We start from the raw sequence: 26,628 nt of genomic DNA, 5'->3' as shown, positions 1-26,628 counted from the left end.
CACAAGCCGTCTCCAGTGGAAAAGTCCATGCAGCAAGCAGCTGAGGCCTCTGGCCAACAGCCAGCACCCACCTGTGAGCCACTGAGGGAGCCACTTTAGAGGTGGCTCTTCCAGTCCCTGTGGAAACTTCAGGGGGCTGCAACCTCACTGACATCTTGACTGCAGCCTTTTGAGAGACTTGAGCTAGAACCCATCTAAACCACTTCTGAATTCCTGACCCTTGGCAACTGTGTACGATAACAAATCTCAATTACTGTTTTAAGCCACTAAGTTACGGGATGATTTATTGAAGCATAAATAAATGACTAATGCAGACACAATTTAAAATCTTTTTTTTTTTACTTGTTAGGGCCGCACCCATGGCATATGGACGTTCTCAGGCTAGGGGTCAAGTCAGAGCTGCAGCAATGCTGTGGGATCTGAGCCATCTCTGTGACCTACACCACAGCTCAAGGAGGTGCCAGATCCTTAGCCCACTGAGCAAGGCCAGGGATCAAACTTGCATCCTCATGGATACTAGTCAAGTTCATGACCACTGAGCCATGATGGGACCTCCCCAATTTTACATTTTAATGGTCTCACAAATTGCCCTTCTAAAGGACAACAGCAATGGACACACCTACCAATACCATGTGGCAGAGTGTGAAAAATAGAGAAAGGGGGCACAGAAACTGACTCCTGATAAGGTCCCATCTTCGGGGCCTCTCTAAGTTGTGGAACTGTAAGTTGGCCTCTTAGGACCACCCCTGACCCGCCAGGCTGGTGGACAGGGATGTGGCCAGAATCTGGCCTGGGTGGATGAGCAGGGTCAGCAAGGAGAAATCTGAGCAGGGACAAGGCCACAGGTGTCGGGTCGCATGATCAGGCCAGGAGGGCTCAGCAAGTGTCAGCTGCAGAGACCTGGCAGTTGAGCAGGCAGATTGGCAGAAATCTCTCCAGGCTGCTTAGGAAAGGGGCCTCAAAACACACACACGCACACAACAGAGAAGCTGGGTTAATAGTGAAGCTGAGTGCGTGGGCATCGGCTCTTGGGACCAAAGAGCAGCTCAGGTCTGAGCATTTCTGGACCACCCTGGCCTGGAATCCCTTGCATGTGACGTTAAAGACCCAGGCTCAGGAGGAGGCAGGATTGTTACTATGGCAGAGTCCAGAAGGTAAGGAAGGGACCCATATGTCCTGAGCACAAAATACGTGCCAGGCCTGGAAGCTAGTAGACAATCATTCCCATTTTATAGATGAGGAAAACAGAGGCTCAGTGAGGCTAAACTACTAGCCTCGTTATCCGACCCCAACTCCTGTTACATCACACGGCCTCCAGGGCAGAGGCAGAACTGATTCGTTTGTTGATTTCTCTACTGCTCCCGTGAGAGAGAAGCCCACACACCATCTCCACGACCTCACTTTCAGAGCTGTCCCCTCAGGCCAGGCTCCGAGGTCAAGTGCTTAGAAGGTCCCTGAGAAGTTCCCACCGTGGCCCAGCAGAAACGAAGCTGACTAGTATCCCTGAGGACGCAGGTTCGATCCCTGGCCTTGCTCAGTGGGTTAAAGATCCGGCGTTGCCATGAGCTGTGGGGTAGACGCGGCTTGGATCCCACGTTGCTGTGGCTGTGGCTGTGTCACAGGCCGGCAGCTACAGCTCTGATCCCACCCCTAGCCTGGGAACTTCCATATGCCACGGATGCGGCCCTAAAAAGACCAAAAAAAAAAAAAAAAAAAAGGGAGGTCCCTGAGTCAGCGGTAGGTAGGGGGCCTCGCTCACCCACTTCTGACTGCTCCAACCAATGGGGTATGTCCGTAATGTGAAACACACACATGCGGAATTCGAAGGTGGCTGTCATGTGCCAGACAGCGTGCCAGGCCTACAGCAGTGAATGAGGGCAGAGTTTCTGCCCTTCAAGAAGTTCATAGTCCAAAGAAGGAGGAAGAGGAGAACCGGCAGAATGGCATAAGGCTTACAGTAGAGGAAGACAGGGTGACACGAGAACCCCGAGAAGGGGCACCTAGCCTGGGAGCATCAAGGAAGCTTCCTGAAGTTCACCTCTGAGCCGAGTCACGAACAATGAGAAGCAGTCTGCCAGGGGAAGGGAGGGAGTGTCAGGCAGCGGGAACAGCATGTGCAAAAGCCAGGAAGAGTAGGGCTTTCTAGGAACCACAAGGTGTTGCCTATTCCGGGAGTGTCCTGTTTGGAAGGGTTGGGGGAGGGACAAGAGATGGGACAGGAGGCATGTGCAGGGGCCAGAGCCTAATGGCAGAGAGCTGGAAACTGCGGGAGAGATGTTAGCAGCAGCTCCCCGCTAATAAAGACTATCCTTGCTGCAGGGGGGACCCTCAGGGCAGCATGAGGGCAGGGAAGCCGGTTAGGAGGTCACGGTCGAGACCTCGGAAAGAACCAATGAGGGGCCTGGATATGGAAGTGGAGGCTGGGAAGTGCAGGCGAGAGGCATGTAGGGAGCATTGTCTACAGGACTTCTCCCCAAGGAGAGGCAAAGAAATCCTGCCCCCAGTCTGTGTAGTTCCATAACCCAAAATTTGTCCCTTCTTTTTTTTTTTTTTTTTTTTTCGGCTGCACTCACGACATATGGAAGTTCCCAGGTTAGGGGTCAAATTGGAGATAGAGCTGCCAGTCTACCCCACAGCCACAGCAACACCAGGTCTGAGCCACATCTATGGCTACACCTCAGCTCACGGCAACTCCAGATCCTTAACCCACTGAGTGAGGCCAGGGATTGAACCCAAGTCCTGATGGATACTAGTTGGGTTCATTAATGGCTGAGCCATGATGGGAACTCTAGTTGTTCTTTTCTTCTTCTTTTTTTTTTTTTTGGCCCCAACCTGGGAGCTTCCGTATGTCACAGGTGTGGCCCTAAAAAAAGAAAAGAAAAGAAAAGATGTAATTATACAGTTATCTCTATTCCTTCCTTCTTTTTATTTACTAGACCTTATTTTTTGGAGCAGCTTTAGATTGAAAGAAAAACTTAGAGAAACTACAGTTTCATACACCCCTCTCCTCCCTCCCCTTCCCGTTGCGTGTGTGTTTTTTTTTTTTTTTTTTTTTAGTCTTTTAGGGCCACTGCCGCATATGGAGGTTCCCAGGCTAGGGGGTTGAATGGGAGCTACAGCTGCTGTCCTAGGCCACAGCCACAGCAGCATCACATCTGAGCCGAGTCTGAAACCTACGTCATAGCTCACAGAAACGCCAGATCCTTAACCCACTGAGCAAGGCCAGGGATCGAACCCACATCCTCATGGATACTGGTTGGATTTGTTTCTGCTGAGCCACAAAGGGAACTCCCTACTTAGCAATTTTTTTTGGGGGGGTATTTTTAGGGCCACACCCGCGGCATATGGAGGTTCCCAGGCTAGGGGTCCAATCGGAGCTGCAGCTGCCGGCCTATGCCTCAGCCACAGCAACACCAGATCCAAGCGGTATCTGACTTACGCCACAGCTCACAGCGACACCAGATCCTTAACCCACTGAGCAAAGCCAGGGATCAAACCTGTGTCCTCATGGAAACCAGCTGGATTTGTTTTCTCTGGGCTACAAGGGGAACTCCCTAGTTAGTCTACATCAGGGACTTGGTGTCAAACAGGAGCCTGGGCTGGATGTGGCGCCTACAGAATACATTCTTCTCTCTCCTCCAATTCAAAGAAGACGAGAAGCACATCGATGTGAGGGCAGAGTCGTTTACGCTGTTTATTTAAAAAGAACAACTGTAAGGTAAAAATACAGATGTTTTCTTTATGGTAACAACAGCAGTTTAAAAAGAGAAGAAATAAATATGACAGTAGAAGTTCTTCTGTAAAATACAAGAAACCCCTGATATCTGTGAGCAATCCCAAGAACTCTCAGCGTATAAAAATTTCTGCCGAAGAATAGCTCCACCCCAGCACCTTCGAGCAGACGCTGGAAACCAGCTGGACAGTGAGGATGGTCGTGACTTTGGGGATTCTGAAAGGCTCTGGATTTGCCACTTGGGAATGTCAGGGGTCTACTGTAATATAATTTGCATAGAGTCAGAGTTAACAGGAATGCTTCTACTCGTTAATATTACTTATAATCATCCTTTCATTCTTACAGTTAAATAGCATAGTATTTAAGGGTAGGAATAAAAAAAAAGAGGTTGAAGTGGGACGAGGGATGAAAAGGATGCCTCGGCGGGGACGGGGGGGATGCTAAGAGGACAGGAGAAAGGGGATGGGAAGGAAGAGAACGTGTATCTTTTCACTATTTTGTGTCATCTGGGCACCGTGCCTTGTCCCCTGTTGGAGGAGAGGGGACAGACAGTGGTCCAGCCTGGACTGCCTTAAACCTTACCATCATCCAAGAACAGGATGCAGAAGCACCTGCCAGGGCACGGCTAAGAATAGGAACAGAGGAGCTGGATGGGAAACAAAGGAGAGAGGGCATGACTGGAGAAGCCCAGAAAAGGACCACCCAGGAAAGTGGGTGACATTAACATCACAGCCCCCCAGGGACTTTCTCCTCTGAGGACCACGAAAGAAAGACGTAGGTGTACAGATTAAATGGCAGACCAGGCTTAGATGCGGAAGGGAAAAAGAGACAAGGAAAAAGTCAAGGGTGCCAAGTAGAGGCACATTCTGGCTATGAGGAGGGCAGAGGAAGGGGAGCAGGAAAGAGGCCAGGAGGGCAGTTGGACCCTCTGGGAGGGGCTCCTACATGGGGTTAAGAGCCACTTCCCGTGACCCCTGCGAGGCTGAGGAGTTTGCACTGAGTGGTGGGTGTGGAGGCTGGTTGGGGCTAAGGGTCAGCAAGGGTGAAGATGCCCGGTCAGCTCTCCCCGGGGCATCTGGGAGGCACAGCTGTGGACGGAGGTCAAGGTCAGCCCAACTAGGTACTGAAAGCGGCCTTGAGTTCCCGGAAGGCTGCCTGGCGGAGCCTCCTCTTCTCTTCCGCCTGTTTCCGCTCCTCTTGCTCTGCTTTTAGCTCCGCTTCAAACTTACTGGCAGAGGACAATGCTTGGACCTGCAGAGAAACAGCGAGAACAGACCGACAGAGTGAGGGAGGAAAGAGAAACCTGGAGATGGAGCAGCCTATCCAAGAGAACTTGGGGAGTTCCCGTTGTGGCGCAGCGGAAACAAATTCAACTAGGAAGCATGAGGCTGCGGGTTCGATCCCTGGCCTCCTCACTCAGTGGGTTAAGGATCTGGGGTGGCTGTGAGCTGAGATGTAGGTCACAGATGCGGCTCAGATCTGGGGTTGCTGTGGCTGGCAGCTGTAGCCTGGGAACCTCCATATGCCTCGGGTGTGGCCCTAAAAAGCCAAAAAAGAGAGAGAGAGAACTTGGTTGTCTCCAGCCACGTGATGCCTCATCCTCGTCCTGCTCTGGGCAGGACCCCCAGGCAAATACTCCCTCCCCTTGGGCTCCAGATGTTTGCTTTCTAATAACCAGGATGCTGTCTCTTTATTTGCTGCTGTGTTTTTTTGTTTGTTTGTTTGTTTGTTTTTGTCTTTTTGCCATTTCTTGAACCGCTCCCTCGGCATATGGAGGTTCCCGGGCTGGGGGGTCTAATCGGAGCTGTAGCCGACAGCCTACGCCAGAGCCACAGCAACGCAGGATCCGAGCCGCGCCTGCGACCTACACCACAGCTCACGGCAACGCCGGAACCTTGACCCACCGAGCAAGGGCAGGGATCGAACCTGCAACCTCATGGTTCCTAGTCGGATTCGTTAACCACTGTGCCACGACGGGAACTCCTGCTGCTGTGTTTTAAATGCTCCTCACTCTCTGCTCCTCACTCTCCTAACCCTAACCCTAACCCTAACCCTTTTTTCCACCTCAACTTCTTTTCCAGGACACCCTTAACCATCCAAGTCTATTGTCCACTTCTATTTCCCACTTTTTTTTCTTTTAATGTTTTATTTGATTGTGAAGACACCAAATCAATATTCTACACAATTTTTTTTCTTCATATGGAAATTTCCAGGCTAGGGGTCGGATTGGAGCTGCAGCTTGCAGGCCTATGCCACAGCCACGGCCACAGCTATGCCAGGTCCAAACTGCATCTGTGACCTACCCTGGAGCTTAATGTTGGATCCTTAACCCACCGAGTGAGGCCAGGGATCAAACCCGCATCTTCGCAACACAGCGTTGGGTTCTTAACCCACTGAGCTACTACTTAACCCACTGAGCTACTACAGAATTCCCTCTATTTCCCACCTTTAGTTTCACAAATATTCTTTAGTTCCAGGGGGAAAGAAAAACAAAAAATAAACGAGTGCCCAGTGGGCATTCTGACTGGGATTCCATCGATCTGCCTGGACAAGGGGATACCTTTATTGTATACAGTTTTCCCTAAATGACTCAGTTTTTATTTGATACTGTTTTATTTTTAATGTTACCCACTAAAATATTGTTTTCCCTGAATCGATCCTTCTAAATTTACTTCCAAATATTACTTGTTTTTTGAAGGTATTGTGAATATGGGATTTGAATCCATCTTCAGTAACATGGGCTATCAGATAAATCCACCTTTTATTTTATTTTATTTTATTTTTATTTTTTGGTTTTAAGGGCTGCACCCACCTGCTGCATATGGAGATTCTCAGGCTAGGGGTTAGGGGTTGAATGAGAGCTACAGCTGCCGGCCTACACCACAGCCACAGCCACAGCCACACAGGATCCGAGCCACGTCTGTGACCTACACCACAGCTCCCGGAAACACCAGATCCTTAACCCACTGAGCGAGGATTGAACCCTCGTCCTCATGGTTCCTAGTCAGATTCATTTCTGCTGCACCACAATGGGAACGCCTTTATCCTCTATTTTAGAATTGATTCTTTTTTTTTCTCTCTCTCTCCATGTCTCATCAGTTTGGTAAAATTTGCAAACACATTGGGCGTATACATTATTTTTAATAAAGACGGCTAAATTGCTCTCCAAAGCGGCCACTCCAATTGGCGCCCCACCATCATGGAATGCAAATGTTCATTTCCCCACAACCTTGCCAAGGCTTATCATCAACCAGTTTTCCTGTTTGCCAATCTGATAGACAGAAAAAATGGCCCCTGATGTTATTTCCTCTTTGGCGAATTACTCATTTGTATCCTTTGCCCACTTTTCAGCTGGTGTTGTTGGGTTTTTTTCTTTAACTCTTCACATAATTTAGGTTTAATTTCTATTATATATTTTTCAGTTACTTTCCTCCTGCCTTTTGTCTTTTAACTTCAAGGTATCTTGGGTCGTACACTATCTAAATTTTGATATAATCTAAAATCAGCTATTTATTTTCTGGCTTTTGTATTTTATATCATGTTAGCCATCTTCTTTACCCCTAAGGTTCTCAACCCATTTTCCTGTAATTTCTTCTGATACTTTCCTGGTTTCATTTTCACATTCAGCTTTTGTTTGTTTGTTCGTTCGTTCCACAGCATATGGAGGCTCCGAGGCTAGGGGTCAAATCGGAGCTGTAGCCACCCGCTTACACCACAGTCACAGCAAGGTCAGATCCAAGCCGCATCTGCAACCTACGCCACATCTTAGGGCAACGCTGGATGCTTAACCCACTGAGTGAGGCCAGGGATCCTTTCTGCTGAGCCACGACTGGCACTCGCACATTCAGCCCTTTAAGTCCCCTCCAATTTATTTCAGGGAAGGAGCATAGTTGAAGACTTCACTCCATCTTCCTGAGTGGCTGGCCAATTGTCCCAACACAATCATTATTTTCCCACTGATTTGCAAATATTTTTGTATACTAAATTCCCACCATTTTCCCATTATTTTCTATCTTGTTCCACTAATTGGTCGTTATTCCTGCACTTGTACATTATCTCATTTATTGCTTTATAGAATGTTTTGATATCTATAAGGAAAAACACAGATATTCTCTTACTGCGTTGAAGAAGCATATTTTTTCCTTATTTTTAACTGTGTTATCCCATATAACTTTAGATATCTAACTACATTGATCATAGTTTCTTACTTAATCTACTTATGATAATAATGTTTTTAAGGGAGTTCCCATCGTGGCGCAGCGGTTAACGAATCCGACTAGGAACCATGAGGTTGCAGGTTCGGTCCCTGCCCTTGCTCAGTGGGTTAACGATCCGGCATTGCCGTGTGAGCTGTGGTGTAGGTCGCAGGCGTGGCTCAGATCCTGCGTTGCTGTGGCTCTGGCGTAGGCTGGCAGCTGCAGCTCCGATTGGACCCCTAGCCTGGGAACCTCCATATGCCGCGGGAGCGGCCCAAAGAAATAGCAAAAAGACAAAAAAAAAAAAAAAGAATGTTTTTAAGGAGTTCCTGTTGTGGCTCAGTGGAAACGAACCCGACTAGTACCCATGAGGATGTGGGTTCCATCCCTGGCCTCGCTCAGTGGATTAAAGGATCTAGCCTTACCGTGAGCTGTGGTGTAAGTCACAGATGCAGCTCAGATCCCATGCTGCTGTGGCTATGGTGTAGGCTGGCAGCTGTACCTCTGATTCAACCCCTAGCCTGGCAACTTCCGTATGCATGAAGGAGGTTTGGCCCTAAAAAAACCAAGCAAACAAGAATGTTTTTAAAATTATCCTTGCAATCTTAACATAGATTTCAAAGGTTTATAATTGCATTCCATTCCTTAACGCTTAAGATTCTTACAGCCATATTCACCAGATCGATGTAAATTTTTTTTCTGCTGTTATTTGGGGGACCTAGGCAGGGTTGTTGCTTTTGTTTGCTTGGTTTTTTTGGCCACACCTGGGCAAGCAAGCAAACCCACACCACAGCAGTGACAACGCCGGATCCTTAACCCACTGCGCCACCATGGAATTCCAAGGGTTGTTAACTTTCTAAATGTCTTTACAACTTAAGTTTTCTATTTATTGTCTCAAATTTACAGAAAAGTATTCCTTTGAGTTAAAATTTTTATTTTATTAGTTATTACATACATTTCACATGTATCGAATTATAGCTCAACCTCTGTACACACTACGGTGGCTCACCACCCTGGGTCTAGTTACCATCCATCACCATACAGCCGACCCCTTCACCCATTTCTCCCACCCCCCCAACCTCCTTCCCTTTTGTAACCAGTGATCTGTTCTCCGTATCTGTGAGTTTGTTTATGGAGCTTTTACTGACTTGTAAATTGATGTATCAGGAGTTCCCATCATGGCTCGGTGGTTAAGGAATCCGACAAGGAACCATGAGGTTGTGGGTTCCATCCCTGGCCTTGCTCAGTGGGTTACGGATCCGGCATTGCCATGAACTCTGGTGTAGGTCACAGACACAGCTCAGATCCTGCGTTGCTGTGGCTCTGGGGTAGGCTGGTGGCTACTGCTCTGATTAGACCCCTAGCCTGGGAACCTCCATATGCCAAGGGAGCCGCCCTAGAGAAAGGCAAAAAGAAAAAAAAATATTAATTAACTTAATTTAATTGATGTATCATCTCTCACTATTTTACTTTATTTTTTGCCTTTTTTAAGGGCCTCACTGTCAGCATATGGAAGTTCTCAGGCTAAGGGTTGAATTGGAGCTGCAGCTGCTGGCCTACACCACAGCCACAGCAACGCAGGATCCAAGCTGCATCTGTGGTGACCTACACCTTAGCTCATGGCAACCGGATCTTTAACCCACTAAGCGAGGCCTGGAATTGAACCACTGTCCTCATAGACACTAGTCGGGTTTGTAACCTGCTGAGCTGCATCTCATTATTTTTAACTGTGGCCATCACCTCCGGAATTTCTCTGTCACCTGCTTCCATGTCTGGGTGTCTCGTTAGTCCAGTCTCTGGTCCACTCATGCACTTCTCTGCACAGCTGAAATTTGCCAGTCCCTACAATGCTCTTTATTTAATCCATTCTGAGGTTTATTTCATTGTATCCATGGTAGCCCAGAGCAGATTCTCATATCTCAAGGAAAAATTATATAATATCCTTTTATGAAATTCTCCCTGCATGTCACAGGGGTGCACTTCTGAAGACAGGATCCCAGTGAAATTCTCAACAGGAAGCACATTTTATGTTTTTACCCTTTCATGGATATTATGTTTTCCAAACTTCTCAGGCACTGGAGCCCTGCTCTGGCCCAATGGTCTCCCTCCTGGATCCCTATGTTAGATTAGAGCCCCCAGAAACTGCTCTTTCTTCACGATGGCAACAAGTCCAAGTTGGAGTTTGCAAGTACTCATGGTGATCTACAAGCAGAGTTCAAGTTCCCATTCCCAAATGTGTTGGCCTGGTCCTAGTTTACTTTCTTTTCTTTTTTGTCTTTTTGCCTTTTCTAGGGCTGCTCCTTCAACATATGGAGGTTCCCAGGCTAGGGGTCTAATCAGAGCTGTAGCCACCGGCCTATGCCAGAGCCACAGCAACACGGGATCCGAGCCTCGTCTGCAACCTACACCCCAGCTCACAGCAATGCCGGATCCTTAGTCCACTGAGCAAGGCCAGGGATCGAACCTGCAACCTCATGGTTCCTAGTCGGATTCGGTAACCACTGCACCACGACGGGAACTCCCTTAGTTTACTTTCTAATCCAAAATGGACACTGGACCAATCTTTGCAACAACATCCATGCCCTATTGCCCACTTCTACCCCCCACCTTCTCTCTTTTAATGTTTTATGTGCCTATGAAGATCCTAAATCAGTAGTTGACACAATTTTTCTTTTCTCTTTTTCTTTTTTTTTTTTTCTTCACATCGAAGTTCCTGGGCTAGGAGTCAAACTGGAGCTGCAGCTGCAGGCCTACGCCACAGCCACAGCAGTGCCAGATCCAAGCCTCATCTGCGACCTACACCACGGCTTAACCCAGCTTCCGAGACCTGCCCTCCTGCCCGGCACGCTTCGCCTCTCCTCGCCCACTCAGCAGGTCTCAGCCGTGGACCAAGACCTTCGTCTGTTCCTGCTCGCAGGCTGAGCGCCTGCTTTCCTTGGAAGTCTCACAAGGATGGTGTCTGAACCCCTCGGGAGGGGAGGATTTCCAGCCGGGGCTCGGCCTTCCGTGGGGCTCAGCCCTCCTTCCCTCATCCCTTTCCCCACAGCCTCAGCCCGCAGGGATCCCGCCACTCCGGTGGCCCGTCTCCTCCTCCCTTGCTTAGAAAACACAGAGGAATGTGGTCTGTCCGCTCTGGACTCCTCGCCCACCCATATCTCCTTCCCCTGTTCCCTGTGCTCTGGAGTAGGCAGAAGTGAGACTCTGGGCGCTTCACTGACCATCTCGAGGCCCAGAGGTGCACTGGAGCTGGCTGGTACCTGCCTGCAAGCCAGTGGTTTGATTTTCAGGAATGTTATAAGCTGATTGTTAAATACTAAAAACTAGATTTATGGAGTTCCCGTCGTGGCTAGTGGTCCGACTAGGAACCATGAGGTTGCGGGTTCGATCCCTGGCCTTGCTCAGTGGGTTAAAGAACCGGCATTACCGGGAGCTGAGGTGTAGGTCGCAGATGTGGCTCAGATCCCACGTTGCTGTGGCTGTGGCATAGGCCGGCGGCTACAGCTCTGATTAGACCCCTAGCCTGGGAACTTCCATAGGCTGCAGAAACAGCCCTAGAAAAGGCAAAAAGACCAAAAAAAAAAAAAATTTGGTTTCTATACATTCACAATTTAAAAATTATATTACAAACAAAAGTAATATATATTTAGGAGTTCCCATTGTGGTGTAGCAGTAATGAACCCAGCTAGTATCCATGAGGACATGAGTTTGATCCCTGGCCACACCTAAGGATCCCGTGTGGCTGTGAGCTGTGGTGTAGGTTGAAGACGCATCTCGGATCCCGAGGTGCTGTGGCTGTGGTGTAGGCCGGCGCTGCAGCTCTGATTTGACCCCTAGCCTGGGAACTTCCATATGCCACAGGTGCAGCCATAAAAAGCAAAAAGCAAAAAAAAAAGTAGTACATATTTAAGTCATCACTTCCTGATTATTTTACTAGATTTTACTATTATCTTGTTCTTGCACTGTATTTTGTTTTCATCTTTTTCTTTTTACGGCCGTACCTTCAGCATAGAGAAGTTTCCAGCCTATGCCACGGCCACAGCAATGCCAGATCTGAGCTGCATCTCTGACCTCCAACACAGCTTATGCCAATGCCGGATCCTTAACCCACTGAGTGAGGCCAGGGATTGAACCTGCATCCTCATGGACACTATGTCGGGCTCTTAACTTGCTGAGCCACAACAGGAACTCCACTATTATCTTGTTCTTGAGGCTCTCTAGGTCTACTTTATCTCTAAGGTGGAAATCCTACGTGGTAATGTGCTACTGTGACTCTTCCCAACCCCATGTTCAGCAACATCTTGTTGATAGCCTGAAAGCCATCCATGGAGTATTTACAACTCGGAAACCAACAAACCCTACAAACTAGGGTGTGATTATTTTTCATTGACTCTCCAGACCATCTTTCTCTCTCTTTTTTTTCTGTCTTTTTAGGACTGCACCCGAGGCATATGAAAGTTCCCAGGCTGGGGGTCCAATTGGAGCTGTAGCTGCTGGCCTACGCCACAGCCACAATAACGCCAGATCTGAGCTTCACCTGCAACCTACATCCCAGCTCATGGCAACGCCGGATCCTTAGTCCACTGAGCAAGGCCAGGGATCAAAACCATGTCCTCATGGGTACTAGTCGGGGTTCATTAACCACTGGCCCATGATGGGAACTCCTAGGCCATCTTTTTCAAGAAAGTGATGGAGTCACTCCTTGGGTGTGGTTTGATCCACAGCCTGGGAATTTTTGTATGCTGCAGGTGCAGCCAAAAAAGTGCAGATTAAACGTCAACATGTGTAGTGTCTGTAGCCTTTGCATTATGACTAGCTCCAAAATTAAAAGAACATTCTTCCAAGATATTTGAAAATTATTATCAAGTTCAGCAAAGATGTTGCTCCTGTCCCTGAGGAATAAATGAAGTTCTGACATATATCCTTTCACTTTTTTCTTATAAATTAACTTTAGATCACAACTAATAAACCACATTGAATTCCAAAACAACCCCCCCCACACACACACACACACAAAATATCAACCAACATTCCTGCTGGAACTACATCGTTTCGTCAGTTGTGATCACGGGCTGGCTACAGACAGCAGAGTCTAGCAAAAAGTCAAGGAGCCCTTTTTTGAGAATCAATAGGCGACACGGAATCTACAATAAAAAGAGTGCATATTTTATTAGTTGTAAATTGTGTGCTATGTACTCTTTATATCATCAAAATATGTAACAATCTTAGGCATGTGTATGTATAGATCTAAATATATAGATAGATATGGATATAGATATGTATCTCCACACTTTGTCCAGAAAACCAGTTGCTAAACATTTACCAACAAGCCACTGCCAAGCCTCAATTTCCTCATCTGCAAAGTGGGTCAATCACACCTCCCTCCAGAGTGCTTCTGTGAGCACCAGGTCAGACATGAATCTGAAGTTCTCGGCAGAGGGTCTGTCAATAGCCCCACCTGCCCACTCCTGGCCAGATCAGAGGAAGGCTGGGGGCCCTTGCAATTCCTTTACTTCTTGGGGTCCTTCTTCTCCACTATAAAAGTCTTCCTCTTCTCTCCATTCTCTGCTCCCCAAGTCCTTGTTCCATCAATCACCCTACTCTTTATCTTCCTGTTTCCTTCTACCTGGAGCGCTTACCCTGTGACCTAAAAACACAGCAACATCTATCTTCTCTGGGTTTTAAAAAAAACAAACAAGCAGGGAATTCCCATCACAGCTCAGCAGTTAACGAACCCAACTAGCATCCTTGAGGATGAGGGTTTGATCCCTGGCCTCTTTCAGTGGGTTAAGGATCCAGCGTTGCCATGAACTGTGGTGTAGTTCTCAGACACAGCTCGGATCCTACGTGGCTGGCAGCTACAGATTTGATTGGACCCCTAGCCTGGGAACCTCCATATGCTGCAGGTGCGGCCCTAAAAAGACAAAAGACAAAGCAAAACAAAACAAACCAAAATCCAAAAGTTCCTTCCTGATCCTAAGCCGCCATCCCCACTTTGTCCAGGCCTCCCCTGCCAACCTTCTAGAGAGAAAAGCCAGGCACCAGGGCTCTTCCCCTCCCACCCCCAGTTCCCACCCACCACCTCTCACCCTATCACTATCTGCCCTCCAGAGTGAACCTCATCTCTCAAAAATCAGACACATTTGCTGGTCCCAAGACCTCTGCTCTGGCCTCACCTGATTCAATCTCTTCCTGACATTGCTCCTGGCCTCCACTTAGCCTTTTCTCCAGGGTTTCCTTTATCTCTGGTTCCTTCCTACCCCACAGCCCACTCACCATTACATCCCACTCCCGGTCCATCCTCTCTAGTTCTTAGGTTCCCGCCTGTATCTTGGGAGGACAGCTCCTGTGGTCTGTGTGGCAGAGAGTCCGTGAAACATCCATTCCCTCCCTTCTTTCTTTGCACAAGATGCTCCCTGGCACATGGCCCAAGGGTCTAGGGGAGACTGACCCCACCCCTGGGCTCCAGGAGCAAGCCCAGTCGGGCTAATGATGTTCCGGCCTTTGCCAGTGGTTGGTGCAGGAATGGACAAGCGTGGATGAGATTATTCCCTGAGCCTCAGTCTCTACTATGCCCATCTTCTTTAGGAGCCGAATCACAGCTGGGCACACGGATCTCCAGGAAAACAGGCATTTTGCAGCTGCCCATGTAGCTGGGCATGGCCAAGTTCTGGCCAAAAGGCCCTGAGCCGAAACTGTGAGCAAACAACAGCATGCCCTTTGGACAAGCGGGCACGTCTTCCCTTTGTCTGAATTCACCTAGGACTTAACAGTAAAACTCAGCTTGTAACTTTTCCTCCCTAAACCAGTCACATTCAGGGGTGGGAGGGTCTTGTCTTGATTTTTTTAAAAGATCACCAATCCCTGGCCACGCAGCTCCAGTAACCTGGTGCCATTTTGCTTCCCACCTCCAACCAAATGGTCAGAAATACACAGAGCTCTAGGGAGTTTTGGGGTTCACCCCTACCTTCTCCCCAGACATCAGCGCACACTTTGTCAGACTGACAATTCTCTTCCAGGTGTCTATGGAAGTCTGTGGAAACTCCCCAGAACCCAGCCCCTCCCCAGGCGAGTCCGGCCCCGTAGTGCCCACCACTGATCACGTCAAGGCCCTGCTCAAACCCTTGGAGGACTCCCAGCTCCTGCAGCTGCGCTTTCCAAGCCCGGCTCGGAAATGGATCCACCTGCAAAGCCCAGGTAGTGCTGGGTGAGGCCTGGGAAGCAGGTGGGCAGGTGATCCAACCTGGAGATCCGCAGGATGGGTGGGGAAGGCCTGACCTTCAGGGGAACCCAGAGCTCCTTGTCCAACTGCATCCAGTAGGGACAGGGGCCAGCCTCCAAACATACCCTCCTCTCCACTCCCACCCCCGCCCCGCCCATGCCTCGGAGCCTTCGCTCTGGCCGTTCCCACGGGAGGAACGCCTTCCCTTCTCTGATTACAAGGTGAATCCCCATTCATCTCTGAACATCAGTCGCAAATGTCAGCTGCTTTATGGCCTCCTCCCAAATTCAAGCCATGATTCCCTCCATTCGTCATTCCTGCAAGCGTTTATCGAGGGCCATTATTAGCCGGCACTGTAATTACAAAGGTAGCACACCGGCTCTGCCTTTGAGTCTGTGGGTGAGGACACAGACACATAAATATAACAAGTTCAAAAAATGTTAGTATTCTTTTCATCTTTTCTCTTGGCTGTAAAAATAATGCACACACATAAAATAAAAAACCTTACAAAATTATAAAAACTAAGTCTCTCAGACATCAAGATTACCAAATGCTTTGGTATATGATTATCTAGCTCATATTTAATGTTGAACAAAATTGGGTTTTGAACATATAATTTTGCCTAATTCATTTTGAACCTCTGTCCACACATAAATGCAGGTGCATCTCATTCTTTGATAGCTGCAGGGTGTGCAAATGTATCGTTGCACCGCAATGGACTCGATTCCCTGAGAATAGAATTTTGATTGTTTCCCATTTTCTTCTCTTATCAACCGCACTGTATGAAAATCCTTGTCCATATATCTTTTGTGTGTGTGTGTGTGTGTCTTTTTTTGTTTTTTTAGGGCTGCACCCGTGGCATATGGAGGTTCCCAGGCTAGGGGTCGAATCGGAGCTGTAGCCACTGGCCCACACCAGAGCCACAGCAACGTGGGACCCGAGCCTCATCTGCGACCTACATCACAGCTCACGGCAACACCAGATCCTCAACCCACGGAGCGAGGCCAGGGATCAAACCCACAACCTCATGGTTCCTAGTCAGATTCGTATCCGCTGCGCCACGACAGGAACGCCCCTTGTCTATACATCTCTGTGCATGAAAATCTCTGAAGGATAAAATCCTAGAGGCAAGTTTCCAGAGGTGAAGGATATGAAATATTAAACTGCTCTCCTAAAAGTTGAGTTAAATTATACTCTGACCAGAAGTGTCCAAAAAAGGCCTCGAACAGATAAATTATAATCCTGCTTTCATTTCTAAGAAAGACACACATTCTCCTCCTGGTGAGTCAAGAAAAGCAGCCAAGAAGAGGCAACTCTTTAACGTGAGTTTTATAGAATGAGTCAAGTTTTCAAGGGACAGGCGTTTGGATGGGACATTCTGGGCAGAAGAAACAGCAGGTACTGAGGGAGGCCCAGCCGTGAAAAGGCATGCCAGGACCTGAAAAACTGTGCACAGAGGTGGACGAGGCTGGAGCCGGGATCTGAGCCAGGTTATAACAGGTCAGGAATGGCCAGATAAGACATTCCTAGGAATTCCCATTGTGGCTCAGCAGGTTAAGAACCTGATGAGCATCCATGAGGTTGCGGGTTTAATGCCTGGCCTGGCTCAGTGGGTTAAGGATCCAGCACTGCCCTGAGCTGTGGTGCAGGTTGCAGACGTGGCTCAGATCCCACATTGCTATGGCTGTGGTGTAGGCCAGCAGCTCAGCTCCAATTTGACCCCTAGCCTGGGAACGTCCATATGCCACGGATGCAGCCCTAAAAAAAAAAGATGAAAAAAAAAAAAAAAAGACAGTCCCAGAGACTTTCTTTTTTTTATTTTACAAACTTTATATTTAAAATAAATTTTAATCTGTCTACTCACAAAACCTAGTTCAAAACATGATACATTTATCTCTCTAGCTGATCTGATGTTACTTTTACAAACAACACTGAATTTGTAATTATTTTATATTAAGAACCTGTACTAAATAAGTCAAACTTTTTTTCTTTTTTTTTTCTTTTTTTGTCTTTTTGCCTTTTCTTGAGCCTCTCCCATGGCATATGGAGGTTCCCAGGCTAGGGGTCTAATCTGAATTGTAGCTGCCGGCCTCCACCAGAGCCACAGCAACGCGGGATCCGAGCCGCGTCTTCGACCTACACACCACAGCTCACGGCAACGCCAGATCCTTATCCCACTGAGCAAGGCCAGGGATCGAACCCACAACCTCATGGTTCCTAGTCGGATTCGTTAACCACTGTGCCACGAAGGGAACTCTCAGAGACTTTCTAGAGACTTCAACAAGAGCATGTGGCACATCACAGTGTCACCACAGACTGTAAACAGGGTCTTACTGATTGTATGGTTCAATCCTAGGCCCCTGCCCAAGACATCGCAGCAGATCTGCAAGAGGCAACTCAGTCCCTGAAGGGAGAGGACGTATCCCACTGGAATTAACTGCTGCTGCCTCTCATCTTTATCAAGGCCGAATTTCTCCCAAGCTTAATTTGGTGCTGGCTGTTGCCGGAACTGAGCTGAATCAACATTAAGTCGCAAAGGAAGGGCCAAGCCACCTTCAGAATTGGACACATGATGCTGGCACTGAAGGCACAGCAGGTGGTCTGCCTGACCCTGAAACTGCCAGATGACAGCAGGAGGGATTCAGGCATTAGGAGGCCACCACAACTCCCAGACCAGCTGAGAGATGGGGTGCTCTGTCCCCAACCAGCATCACAGAGAGGTGAAGAAAGCATGCTGCTTAGGGGCCCAAGCAGGCTGGGCTGTGTTGCCAAGGACACTCTGTCTCTGGGCAAACTCCTGGAATAAGCCAAAGCTCTACCAGAGGCTGGCTTCTGCCTGGCCTTGCACAGGAGTGGGAGGGAGTCTCAACAGCTCATTCACAGATGGAGTGCTCTCAGTGAGCCAGGCGCTTGCTAAATGCTTCATATACTCAAATTCATTTAATCCTCATAGCCACCCTATTATTGCCCCCATTGTATAGATAAGGAAACTGAGGCACAGATAGGTAACAGGTAAGTGGATGAGGCATCTGAACCCAGGGAGCCTCAGCTGCATCCCACTGCTGTGCTCAACAGGGGATTTTGAGGGCTGTTCTCCTCTCTTTCTGCAGGTGTGCTCCGAGGAAAGAAAAATGACAGTACCCAGTCGGGGGGAAAACCTCCATAAACGTTCAATGACTATTTGAAGTCTTGAACGAATGGAAGCATCTAGAAAGAAGGGCTCCAAGACCGTGCACAGGAGATTGCTTCCCAGCTCCCAGCCATTGTCAAGGCTGCAAATAGTATTCAGGGTATGTCACTAAGGTGCCCTCCTCTGGCCCCGTTAGTCACTTGTTTACACACAGGTGTTCATGATGCAAACATGGAGATAGCTGTTCAAGAAACTCAACCGTGATTGGGGGTAGAGAGGAATTCTTTTTTTTTTTTTTTTTTGCTTTTTAGAGCCACACCTGCAGCATGTGGCAGTTCCCAGGCTGGGGGTCAAATTGGAGTTGCAGCGCAGGCTTACGCCACAGCCACAGCAATGCCAGTTCTGGGCCATGTCTGCAACCTACACCACAGCTCACAGCAATGCCTGATCCTTAACCCACTGAGCAAGGCCAGGGATCGAACCTGCATCCTCACGGATCCTAGTCAGGTTCGTTAACCACTGAGCCACAATGGGAGTTCCCCAGGAGGAATTCTTTAGGAAAGTCTGGATCCAGAGTCAGGCTGGGAACATTGAACTAGCAAACTTGTTTGAATCGGAAACTAATGTTGAATGCATGTGCTATTTGGCTGTTTTTCTGTTTTGTTTTTAATTTTTCAGACGGCACGCAGACACACTCTCATCTCCCTACGTCTCACACAATAAAGCTACACCATTGACCTAAGGGAGTTAATGAGCTGGTCAGGGACTGGGAGCTCCCGTTAGGCAGGGGGCAGGGTGCAGGGAGGGTTGGCACAAGAAGGAGTCACCTACCTTGGCTTCAAAGAAGTCCTTGGCACCTTTGACACCCTCCAGGGCAACGTCGATTTCGGAAAGCTTCGCCAGCACCATCAGCCCGCTGTCTTCCTGCAGTTCCCCCGCTGCAGCCTTGTGGAATATGAGCAGGAACTGTGGGGGAAGGGTGAGTCGGGTCAGAGGCAACGTCCCCCCCGAGACAGTCCCAGCAGTCCCCGCTGGCCCGAGCTGGAGTCGCTATCTCCAAGCCTATTCAAAAGGATATAGATGTGGGAGTTCCCATTGTGGTGCAGCAGAAGCGAATCTGACTTGTATCCATGAGGACTTGGGTTCAATCCTTGGCCTCGCTCAGTGGGTCAGGGATTCGGTGTTGCTATGAGCTGTGGTGTAGGTCGCAGACGTGGCTCGGATCTGGGGTTGCTGTGGCTGTGATGCAGGCCAGCAGCTGCATCTCCTGCTAGAGTTACAGACTGGCTAGAAGCCTGGGAACTTCCATAGGCTGTGGGTGCGGCCCTAAAGAGACCCCAAAAAAAGGCTGTAGATGTGTGCGTGTGACCAATTTTTCCTTATCAAAAATGAAAACATGCCCACTTTCCCGCAAGGACGCAGAGGAACAGGTGCCCTGCTATCTAGTTGATAGGAGTGGAAGTGGAGTCAAACTTTTTGGAGGGCACTCGGGAAATATGTACCAAAAATAAAATGCTTTCACCCAATAACTAATTCCACCAGTGGGACTCTTCCCCTCAGAAATATTTACACAATGTTTAAGAAGCATTGTCTGGGGAGTTCCCATTGTGGCTCAGTAGTAATGAACCCGGGAGGTGTCCGTGAGGACACGGTTGGATCTCTGACCTCACTCAGTGGGTTAAGGATGGATCCAGGGTTGCTGTGGCTGTGGCACAGGCTGACAGCTGCAGCTCTGATTCAACCCCTAGCCTGGGAACAGGCCGTGGGTGTGGCCCTAAAAAGCAAAACAAAAAAAAGTAGAAGAAGCATTATCTGCACAACATTGTAAATTAATTATACTCTTTTCTTTCTTTCTTTAATCTTTTTTTTTCCCTTTTTCTTTTTTTAGGGCTGCATCCTCAGCCTAAGGAAGTTCTCAGGCTAGGGAATCAAATCAGAATTGCAGCTGCTGGCCTACACCACAGCCACAGTAATGCCAGATCTAAGCTGCATCTATGACCTACAAGGCAGTTTGCAGCAACACCAGATCCTTAAACCACTGAGCAAGGCCAGGGATTGCCTGCACATCCTCATGAATACTAGCACACTGAGCCACAATGGAAACTGTAAATCAATTATATTTTAATTTTTAAAAAGTAAATATTTTTTAAAAGGAAGCATTGTCTGCAAATGCAAAAAGTATTGTCAACAATCTAGTTTATAGCCATGAAACAAAAATATCCAGTAGACCCTCAGAGTACTATTTTTTTTTTAATTTTTTTTTTTTTGTCCTTTTTAGGGCCGCACCCGAGGCATATGGAGGTTCCCAGGCTAGGGGTCTAAGTGGAGCTGTAGCCGCCAGCCTACACCACAGCCACAGCAATGCCTCATCCTTAACCCACTGAGCAAAGCCAGGGGTCGAACCTGCAACCTCATGGTTCCTAGTTGGATTCGTTTCTGCTGCACCATGAAGGGAACTCCCTAAGTACTATTTTTTAAATGAAATAATTCAATATTTCTGACTTCTTTTAACTGTTCCTGTTTTCCATTTGTGTCCTATTTTTGCTCTAAATGGCTTGCCTTTCTTGGTGTCTTCTTTAAAAAAATATATATATATGTGTGTGTGTGTGCGTGTGTGTGTGAGTGTGTGTGTTTTCTAAAGGATCTTTATAGATAGAACCTGGTATGTTTCAAATATTTTAGCTCTGCCACTTGCCTTTTAATTTTGTTTATAATAAAAATTTTCAAGTTATCGATCTTGGAGTTCCCGCCGTGGCACTAGCATCCACAAGGACTCAGATTCGATGGCCTCACTCAGTGGGTTAAGGGTCCGGTCTTGCCGTGAGCTGTGGTGTAGGCTGCAAACACAGTTTGGATTTGGCACTGCTGTGGCCGTGGCTTAGGTCAGGGGCTACAGCTCTGATTCCTCTCCTAGCCTGGGAATCTCCATATGCCGCAGGTACGGCCCTAAAAAGCCAAAAAAAAAAAAATATATATCAATCTTTTCCTTTTTTCTCATCAGAGTTATACTTAGAAAATCCTTCCTCGCCACCAAGGTTACAGAAACAATCACCATGTTTTCGTCTGTTGCGTTTATGGCTTTTTCTAAAACATGTAAATATTTAATCTCTGAAATTTATTCTGATCTGTCATGTGAGGTTGATCATTAACCTTATTTTCCTCCAAATGGTTAGTTAGTAATCCCCATGTCATTCATTAAATAATCCATCCTCTTCCTCCAGATTCAAATGTGACCTGAATGAATTTGTCTTTAAAGTCAACTTGTACCAAGACCTCTGCAGAATGTTTGCATAAATAAAAACACCAACCCGCAAAAGCAGTCCCCGCCCCACCCCCACCAGCACACGTCCCATGGCCCCCAAGACAGTCTTGTGGCTTTTTACTTCTCTTCTTTCAAAAATTCTAGTGAGTCTATTTGTCAAACAATTGCTGTTCAACTTCTAGTATTTATATTTCCATTTAGAAAGAATAGAAATGGATAACCCCAGAGAGAAGCTTCTCGGGTTTTCCAGTGCCTAATATACATGTACCTAAGAAGAAACTTCAATTTTTCAGGGTTTGTTTCATGATTATCACCTTTAGAGATTGGCTTCCCCAAGGAGTTCCTGTTGTAACTCAATGGGTTAAGAGTGTCGGTGAGGACATGGGTTCGATCCCTGGCTTCGATCAGTGGGTTAAGGATCTGGCATTGCTGTGAGCTGCAGTGTAGGCTGCAGATGTGGCTCAGATCCAGCATTGTTGTGGTTGTGGCCTAGGCCAGCAGCTGCAGCTCTGATTCAATCCCTAGCCGAGGAACTTCCATATGTCACAGATGCGGCCATAAAAAAAAGTAAGAAAAAAGAATCATAGTAAATTAATAAAAGAAAAGAAGTGAACCTAAAGCAGAGTGAGAGAGGAGTTCCCGTCATGGCTCAGTGGTTAACAAGTCCGACTAAGAACCATGAGGATGTGGGTTCGATCCCTGGCCTTGCTCAGAGGGTTAAGGATCTGGCGTTGCCGTGAGTTGTGGTGTAGGTCGCAGACTTGGCTCGGATCCCATGTTGCTGTGGCTCTGGCATTAGCTGGCAGCTACAGCTCTGATTCGACCCCTAGCCTGGGAACCTCCATATGCTGCAGGAGCAGCCCTAGAAAAGGCAAAAAGACCAAAAAAAAAAGAAAGAAAAAAAAAAGAAAAAGCAGAGTGAGAGGTAGAACAACTTCAAGAGATTTCCCAGACTCCAACTCAAGTTCCTTTTACTGCTAATGCTCCTAATTCCTAGAGGGAAGTGTGTTTCCCTAAGTGGATGTCTCAGCTCCCATCTCCACCATCCCCAAAACGCTTTGCTGACACGTCTTTCTTTGTCATTCTCGCTTCCAGAGGCCCCCGACTCCACTGTGACATGGCCAAATATAAAGCAAAGCAGTAAAGCAAGCCGTTCAAGGACTTTCAGCTTCCCGGAGCCCGAAGTGGTCAGTTTGGCTCAACAGAAATGCCAAGTTCATCCACCTGCAGCTTCAAACTCTCTCACTAGAGGCCGGCAAAGATTCAGTTTGCTGCAGACTAGCAGAGCCAGAATACTGGCTCCAAAGAAGTCTTAGAAATCAAACCTGTTGGAGTTCCCACTGCGGCTCAGCAGGTTAAGGACCCAACCTAGGCTCTGTAAGGATGTGGGTTCAATCCCTGGCTCCGCTCAATGGGTTAAAGAAAGGGCGGTGCCGTGAGCTGTGCTGTAGATCACAGATGTGACTCAGGTCTGGCATTGCTGTGGCTGTGACATGGGCTGCAGCTCTGATTCAATGGCCAGCCTGGGACCTTCCATATGCCAGGCTATAAAAAATAAATAAATAAAAGCCTGTTGAAGGTGGGGGACAGTTGTGGTCAGGCTCTTAAGAAAGAGACTGAAAGCAGCTAAGACTTTAGTGCTGCAAACATGAGCTTCCGGCAGACAGAAGGGGTCAGATATCCATCAGTCGCCCAGTACGGTACCCATTCTCAAAGCAGTTAGTTACAGAAGGCGCCCAGAAGGCAAACACAAAACAGGTAACCCCTCCACACAGAGAAGCAACTTAGGAAAGATGGGGCACCATCCCCAGGCCAGCAGCAATCCCAGTGACTGTGGGGGGAGTGAGGGGGGGGCTTTCTGCATCTCTGAAATGCATTTTTCTCACAAGGGTCTTTCCCCAGAGCAGGTCCCAGCCACGTGTGCTCACTCTCCCTCTGCCAGCTCAGCAGATGATCACCAGCATCTCTGTCAATTTAGGGGTCCCCCCACCTGCCCTGGGAGGTTAAAGAAGAAAGCAAAAATCCAGCTCAACCTGAAAAATATCAGCCTTCCATAAAGCATGGCAAGTCAGACTTCCCCATTTAATCTATTACAATCACCAACCCCTGAATGACAATTTCTCCAACTGCCCAGCCTTGTTTGTCTTCCTATTTATAGCCCACAAAGACTGGTATGTTGCAGCGATTTGGAAAGTGTCCGAGCTGTGACTCTGAGCAAAGAGGGGGAGGGAAAGAGAAGCAGAAAACAAAGAAACAGAGAGAATTAACAAAGCTAAAGAGCAGGTTCAGACACAAGCTATCAAATGTTTCTAATAAATGCAAGGAAATGTTGAATTTCACAGCTCTGCTTGGCGATGCAAGCACCTTCCCATATTAGTTAGAGCCCTTAGGTGGCAAGTGACAGAAATACACTTGTTGGCTTAAGCAAAAAGGAAGTGTTCACTATATAACAAGGATGTCTCAAAAAAACCAGGGATAAAATTCAGGGGTCTGGAAGAGGACTGAAACAGGGAGAGGCAACATTCTTGGGATTGGAGGCAACTTCTCCTCTCCAGCTCTCATGCCCAGACCACATGGTAGAAAATGGCCACCCCACCTCGAGTTATTCTTGAGGGAATAGCCACCTGCAGAGCCAACATGCAGCTCTAACTTCAAATTCCCAGATAGAGGGTCCAGGTGACCTAGTCTGGCCAGAGGTCTGTCCGTGGTCTAATCAACCATAACCAGGCAGAGGTGCAACCCAGCACAGCCAGGGCTGCCAGGGACCCACCCTAGGGAGGTTGAGGCCGGAGGAGCAAACGGGACCCACAGTTCCCAGTGGCCAAAGCTTTAGCCTGGATGGTGTCACCAAAGTTGTTCTAAAACCAGGTCACACTGACGTATCTAAAGGCCTTTCAGTAATATTTACACAAGGAGTTCCCGTCGTGGCTCAGCGGTTAACTAGCATCCATGAGGACTCAGGTTCGATCCCTGGCCTCGCTCAGTGGGTTAAGGATCCCAGCGTTGCTGTGAACTGTGGTATAGGTCACAGACGCAGCTCGGGTCCCACGTTGCTGTGACTCAGGTAAAGGCCAGCGACTACAGCTCCGATTGGACCCCTAGGCTGGAAACCTCCATATGCTGTGAGTGTGGTCCTGAAAGAAAGAAAGAAAGAAAGAAAGAAAGAAAGAAAGAAAGAAAGAAAGAAAGAAAGGAAGGAAGGAAGGAAGGAAGGAAGGAAGGAAGGAAGGAAGGAAGGAAGGAAGGAAGGAAGGAAGGAAGGAAGGAAGATAATAATAATTACACAGACATGTAATTCCCATCCCTGTGGGGCTGTATCCTTGCCATGGAAGAAAACTAATGGCTTAAGATTTATGCACTGAAATAAAAACGGCTGAGGTTTTCACCTTTTGGGGGACCAGGTGGATTTGGCCCACAATTTCAGGGTTTCAAAGACCAAAAAACCATCCTTGGACCTGTTTGAGGGAGCAGGTCCTGGGCACAGAGTAAGACCCTTTGCATAATTGCTTTGCTTTTTTTGTTTGTTTGTTTTTGCTTTTTTACCATTTTAAAATGTTTATTATACAAATTTACAGTTTAAATATATTTTTAAATATAAAATTATAAAACCACCAACGTTGCACCCACAAACATCCAGAATGGATATTTTGGTGAAAAACCCTCTGGATTTCTCAATATTTGCCATTTTACCCAAATGAGGTTATGCTACCCACATTGACTTTCAATCTGCTTGCTAAGCATTTTCCATGTCAGCACTGTGGTTCACTAGCTCCTTAAAGATATTTTTAAAAAGCAGAACTGTATGGAGTTCCTGTTGTGGCTCAGCAGTAAAGAAACCCGACTAGTATCCATGAGGATGCAGATTTGATCCCTGGCCCTGCTCCATGGTTAATGATCCGGCATTGCTGTGAGCTGCAGTGTAGGTCGCAGACGCAGCTCGGATCCAGGGTTGTTGTGTGGCATAGGCTGGCAGCTGTAGCTCTGATTTGACCCCTAGCCTGGGAACTTCCATATGCCTCGGGTGCGGCCCTAAAATAAATAAATAAATAAATAAAAAGCAGAACTGTAAGGGGAGTTCCCTGTTGGCTCAGTGGGTTCAGGATCTGGCATTACCACTGCTGTAGCTCTGGTCGCTGCTGTGATGAGGGTTTGATCCCTGGCCAGGGAACTTCTGCAGGTTCAGCCAACAAGAAAAAAGCAGAGCTGTAAGTCAAACATCCAAGCCATTTGCACTCCAGGGGCTGTAAATCTGCAGTTCTCTCAGGAACCAGGAGCTTGGGGCCAACAAGACACAGGTACCTCGCGGAAGCTGAGTTTGCCATCAAAGTCCTCGTCCACCTCCTTGATCATGCTCTTCAGGCCCAGGTGGGTCTGGGGGGCGCCCAGCTTCTCCATCATCAGCTTCAGCTCCATCAGGTCAATGTAGCCATCCCGACCAGCATCGTATCTGTGGGGCCAAAGACAGCCCGTTGTTGAGGAATGAAAGGATGCTGGCTAATCTACTAAACGCGTAATCTTTTTTTTTTTTTTTCTAACTTGATGGCTGCCCTGCAGGATATGGAAGTTCCTGGGCCAGAGATGGAATCTGAACCACCACTGCTGCACAACTGAATGTCTTAACCCACTATGCAGGGACGGGGATCAAAGCCACAAGCCTCTGCAACAACCCAAGCCACTGCAGTTGGATTCTTAATCCACTGTGTCACAGCAGAAGCTCCTAACTGTGTCATACTTTTGACCATGTTTACTGAAAAATGACTCAAATGCCTTTTCCTCTGCACTGTCCACCTGTCACCACACTGGAAGGGACTCCTCTCTGTCCTCCTACACCTTAAGGTTCTGTGCGATGCAACACAAGTGGGTCTTGTTTTCATGACTTTTATCTCTGTAAGTTTCTTGAGCATGAAAAGCATGCCTGGGTCCCTTTGTTTTTCCCAGTTTCAGTCAACAAACCTCAAGAGCCTCTTGACGCTGGACCATGGGACATGTCCGAGGATGCCCCCTATATCCATTCCATTACCCAGAGCAACTGACAGTCCCACAAGTCTCCCCTTGGTCACCGGCCCCTGGGCCTCTGCCACCTTCATG

General features: G+C 47.8%; 1 protein-coding gene across 1 annotated transcript in view; it reads right to left on the bottom strand.

Annotated features, from left to right (window-relative positions):
* Positions 1-3,670: 3,670 nt before the first annotated feature.
* The window catches only part of EFHD1 (EF-hand domain family member D1), a 48,941-nt gene continuing 25,983 nt past the window's right edge, over positions 3,671-26,628 (bottom strand). The window contains exons 2-4 of the mRNA XM_047773777.1: positions 25,840-25,987; positions 19,110-19,244; positions 3,671-4,984 (exon numbers count right to left, since the gene is read on the bottom strand). Coding sequence (XP_047629733.1) covers positions 4,850-4,984; positions 19,110-19,244; positions 25,840-25,987 — 418 coding nt within the window. The 3' untranslated portion in view covers positions 3,671-4,849. The remainder of the gene's footprint in view (positions 4,985-19,109; positions 19,245-25,839; positions 25,988-26,628) is intronic.

The sequence above is a fragment of the Phacochoerus africanus genome, chromosome 3, assembly GCF_016906955.1.
Source record: "Phacochoerus africanus isolate WHEZ1 chromosome 3, ROS_Pafr_v1, whole genome shotgun sequence".
Taxonomy (NCBI): Eukaryota; Metazoa; Chordata; class Mammalia; order Artiodactyla; family Suidae; genus Phacochoerus; species Phacochoerus africanus.
The sequence above is the reverse complement of the archived record's forward strand: the minus strand, read 5'-3'. Positions and strand labels throughout refer to the sequence as shown.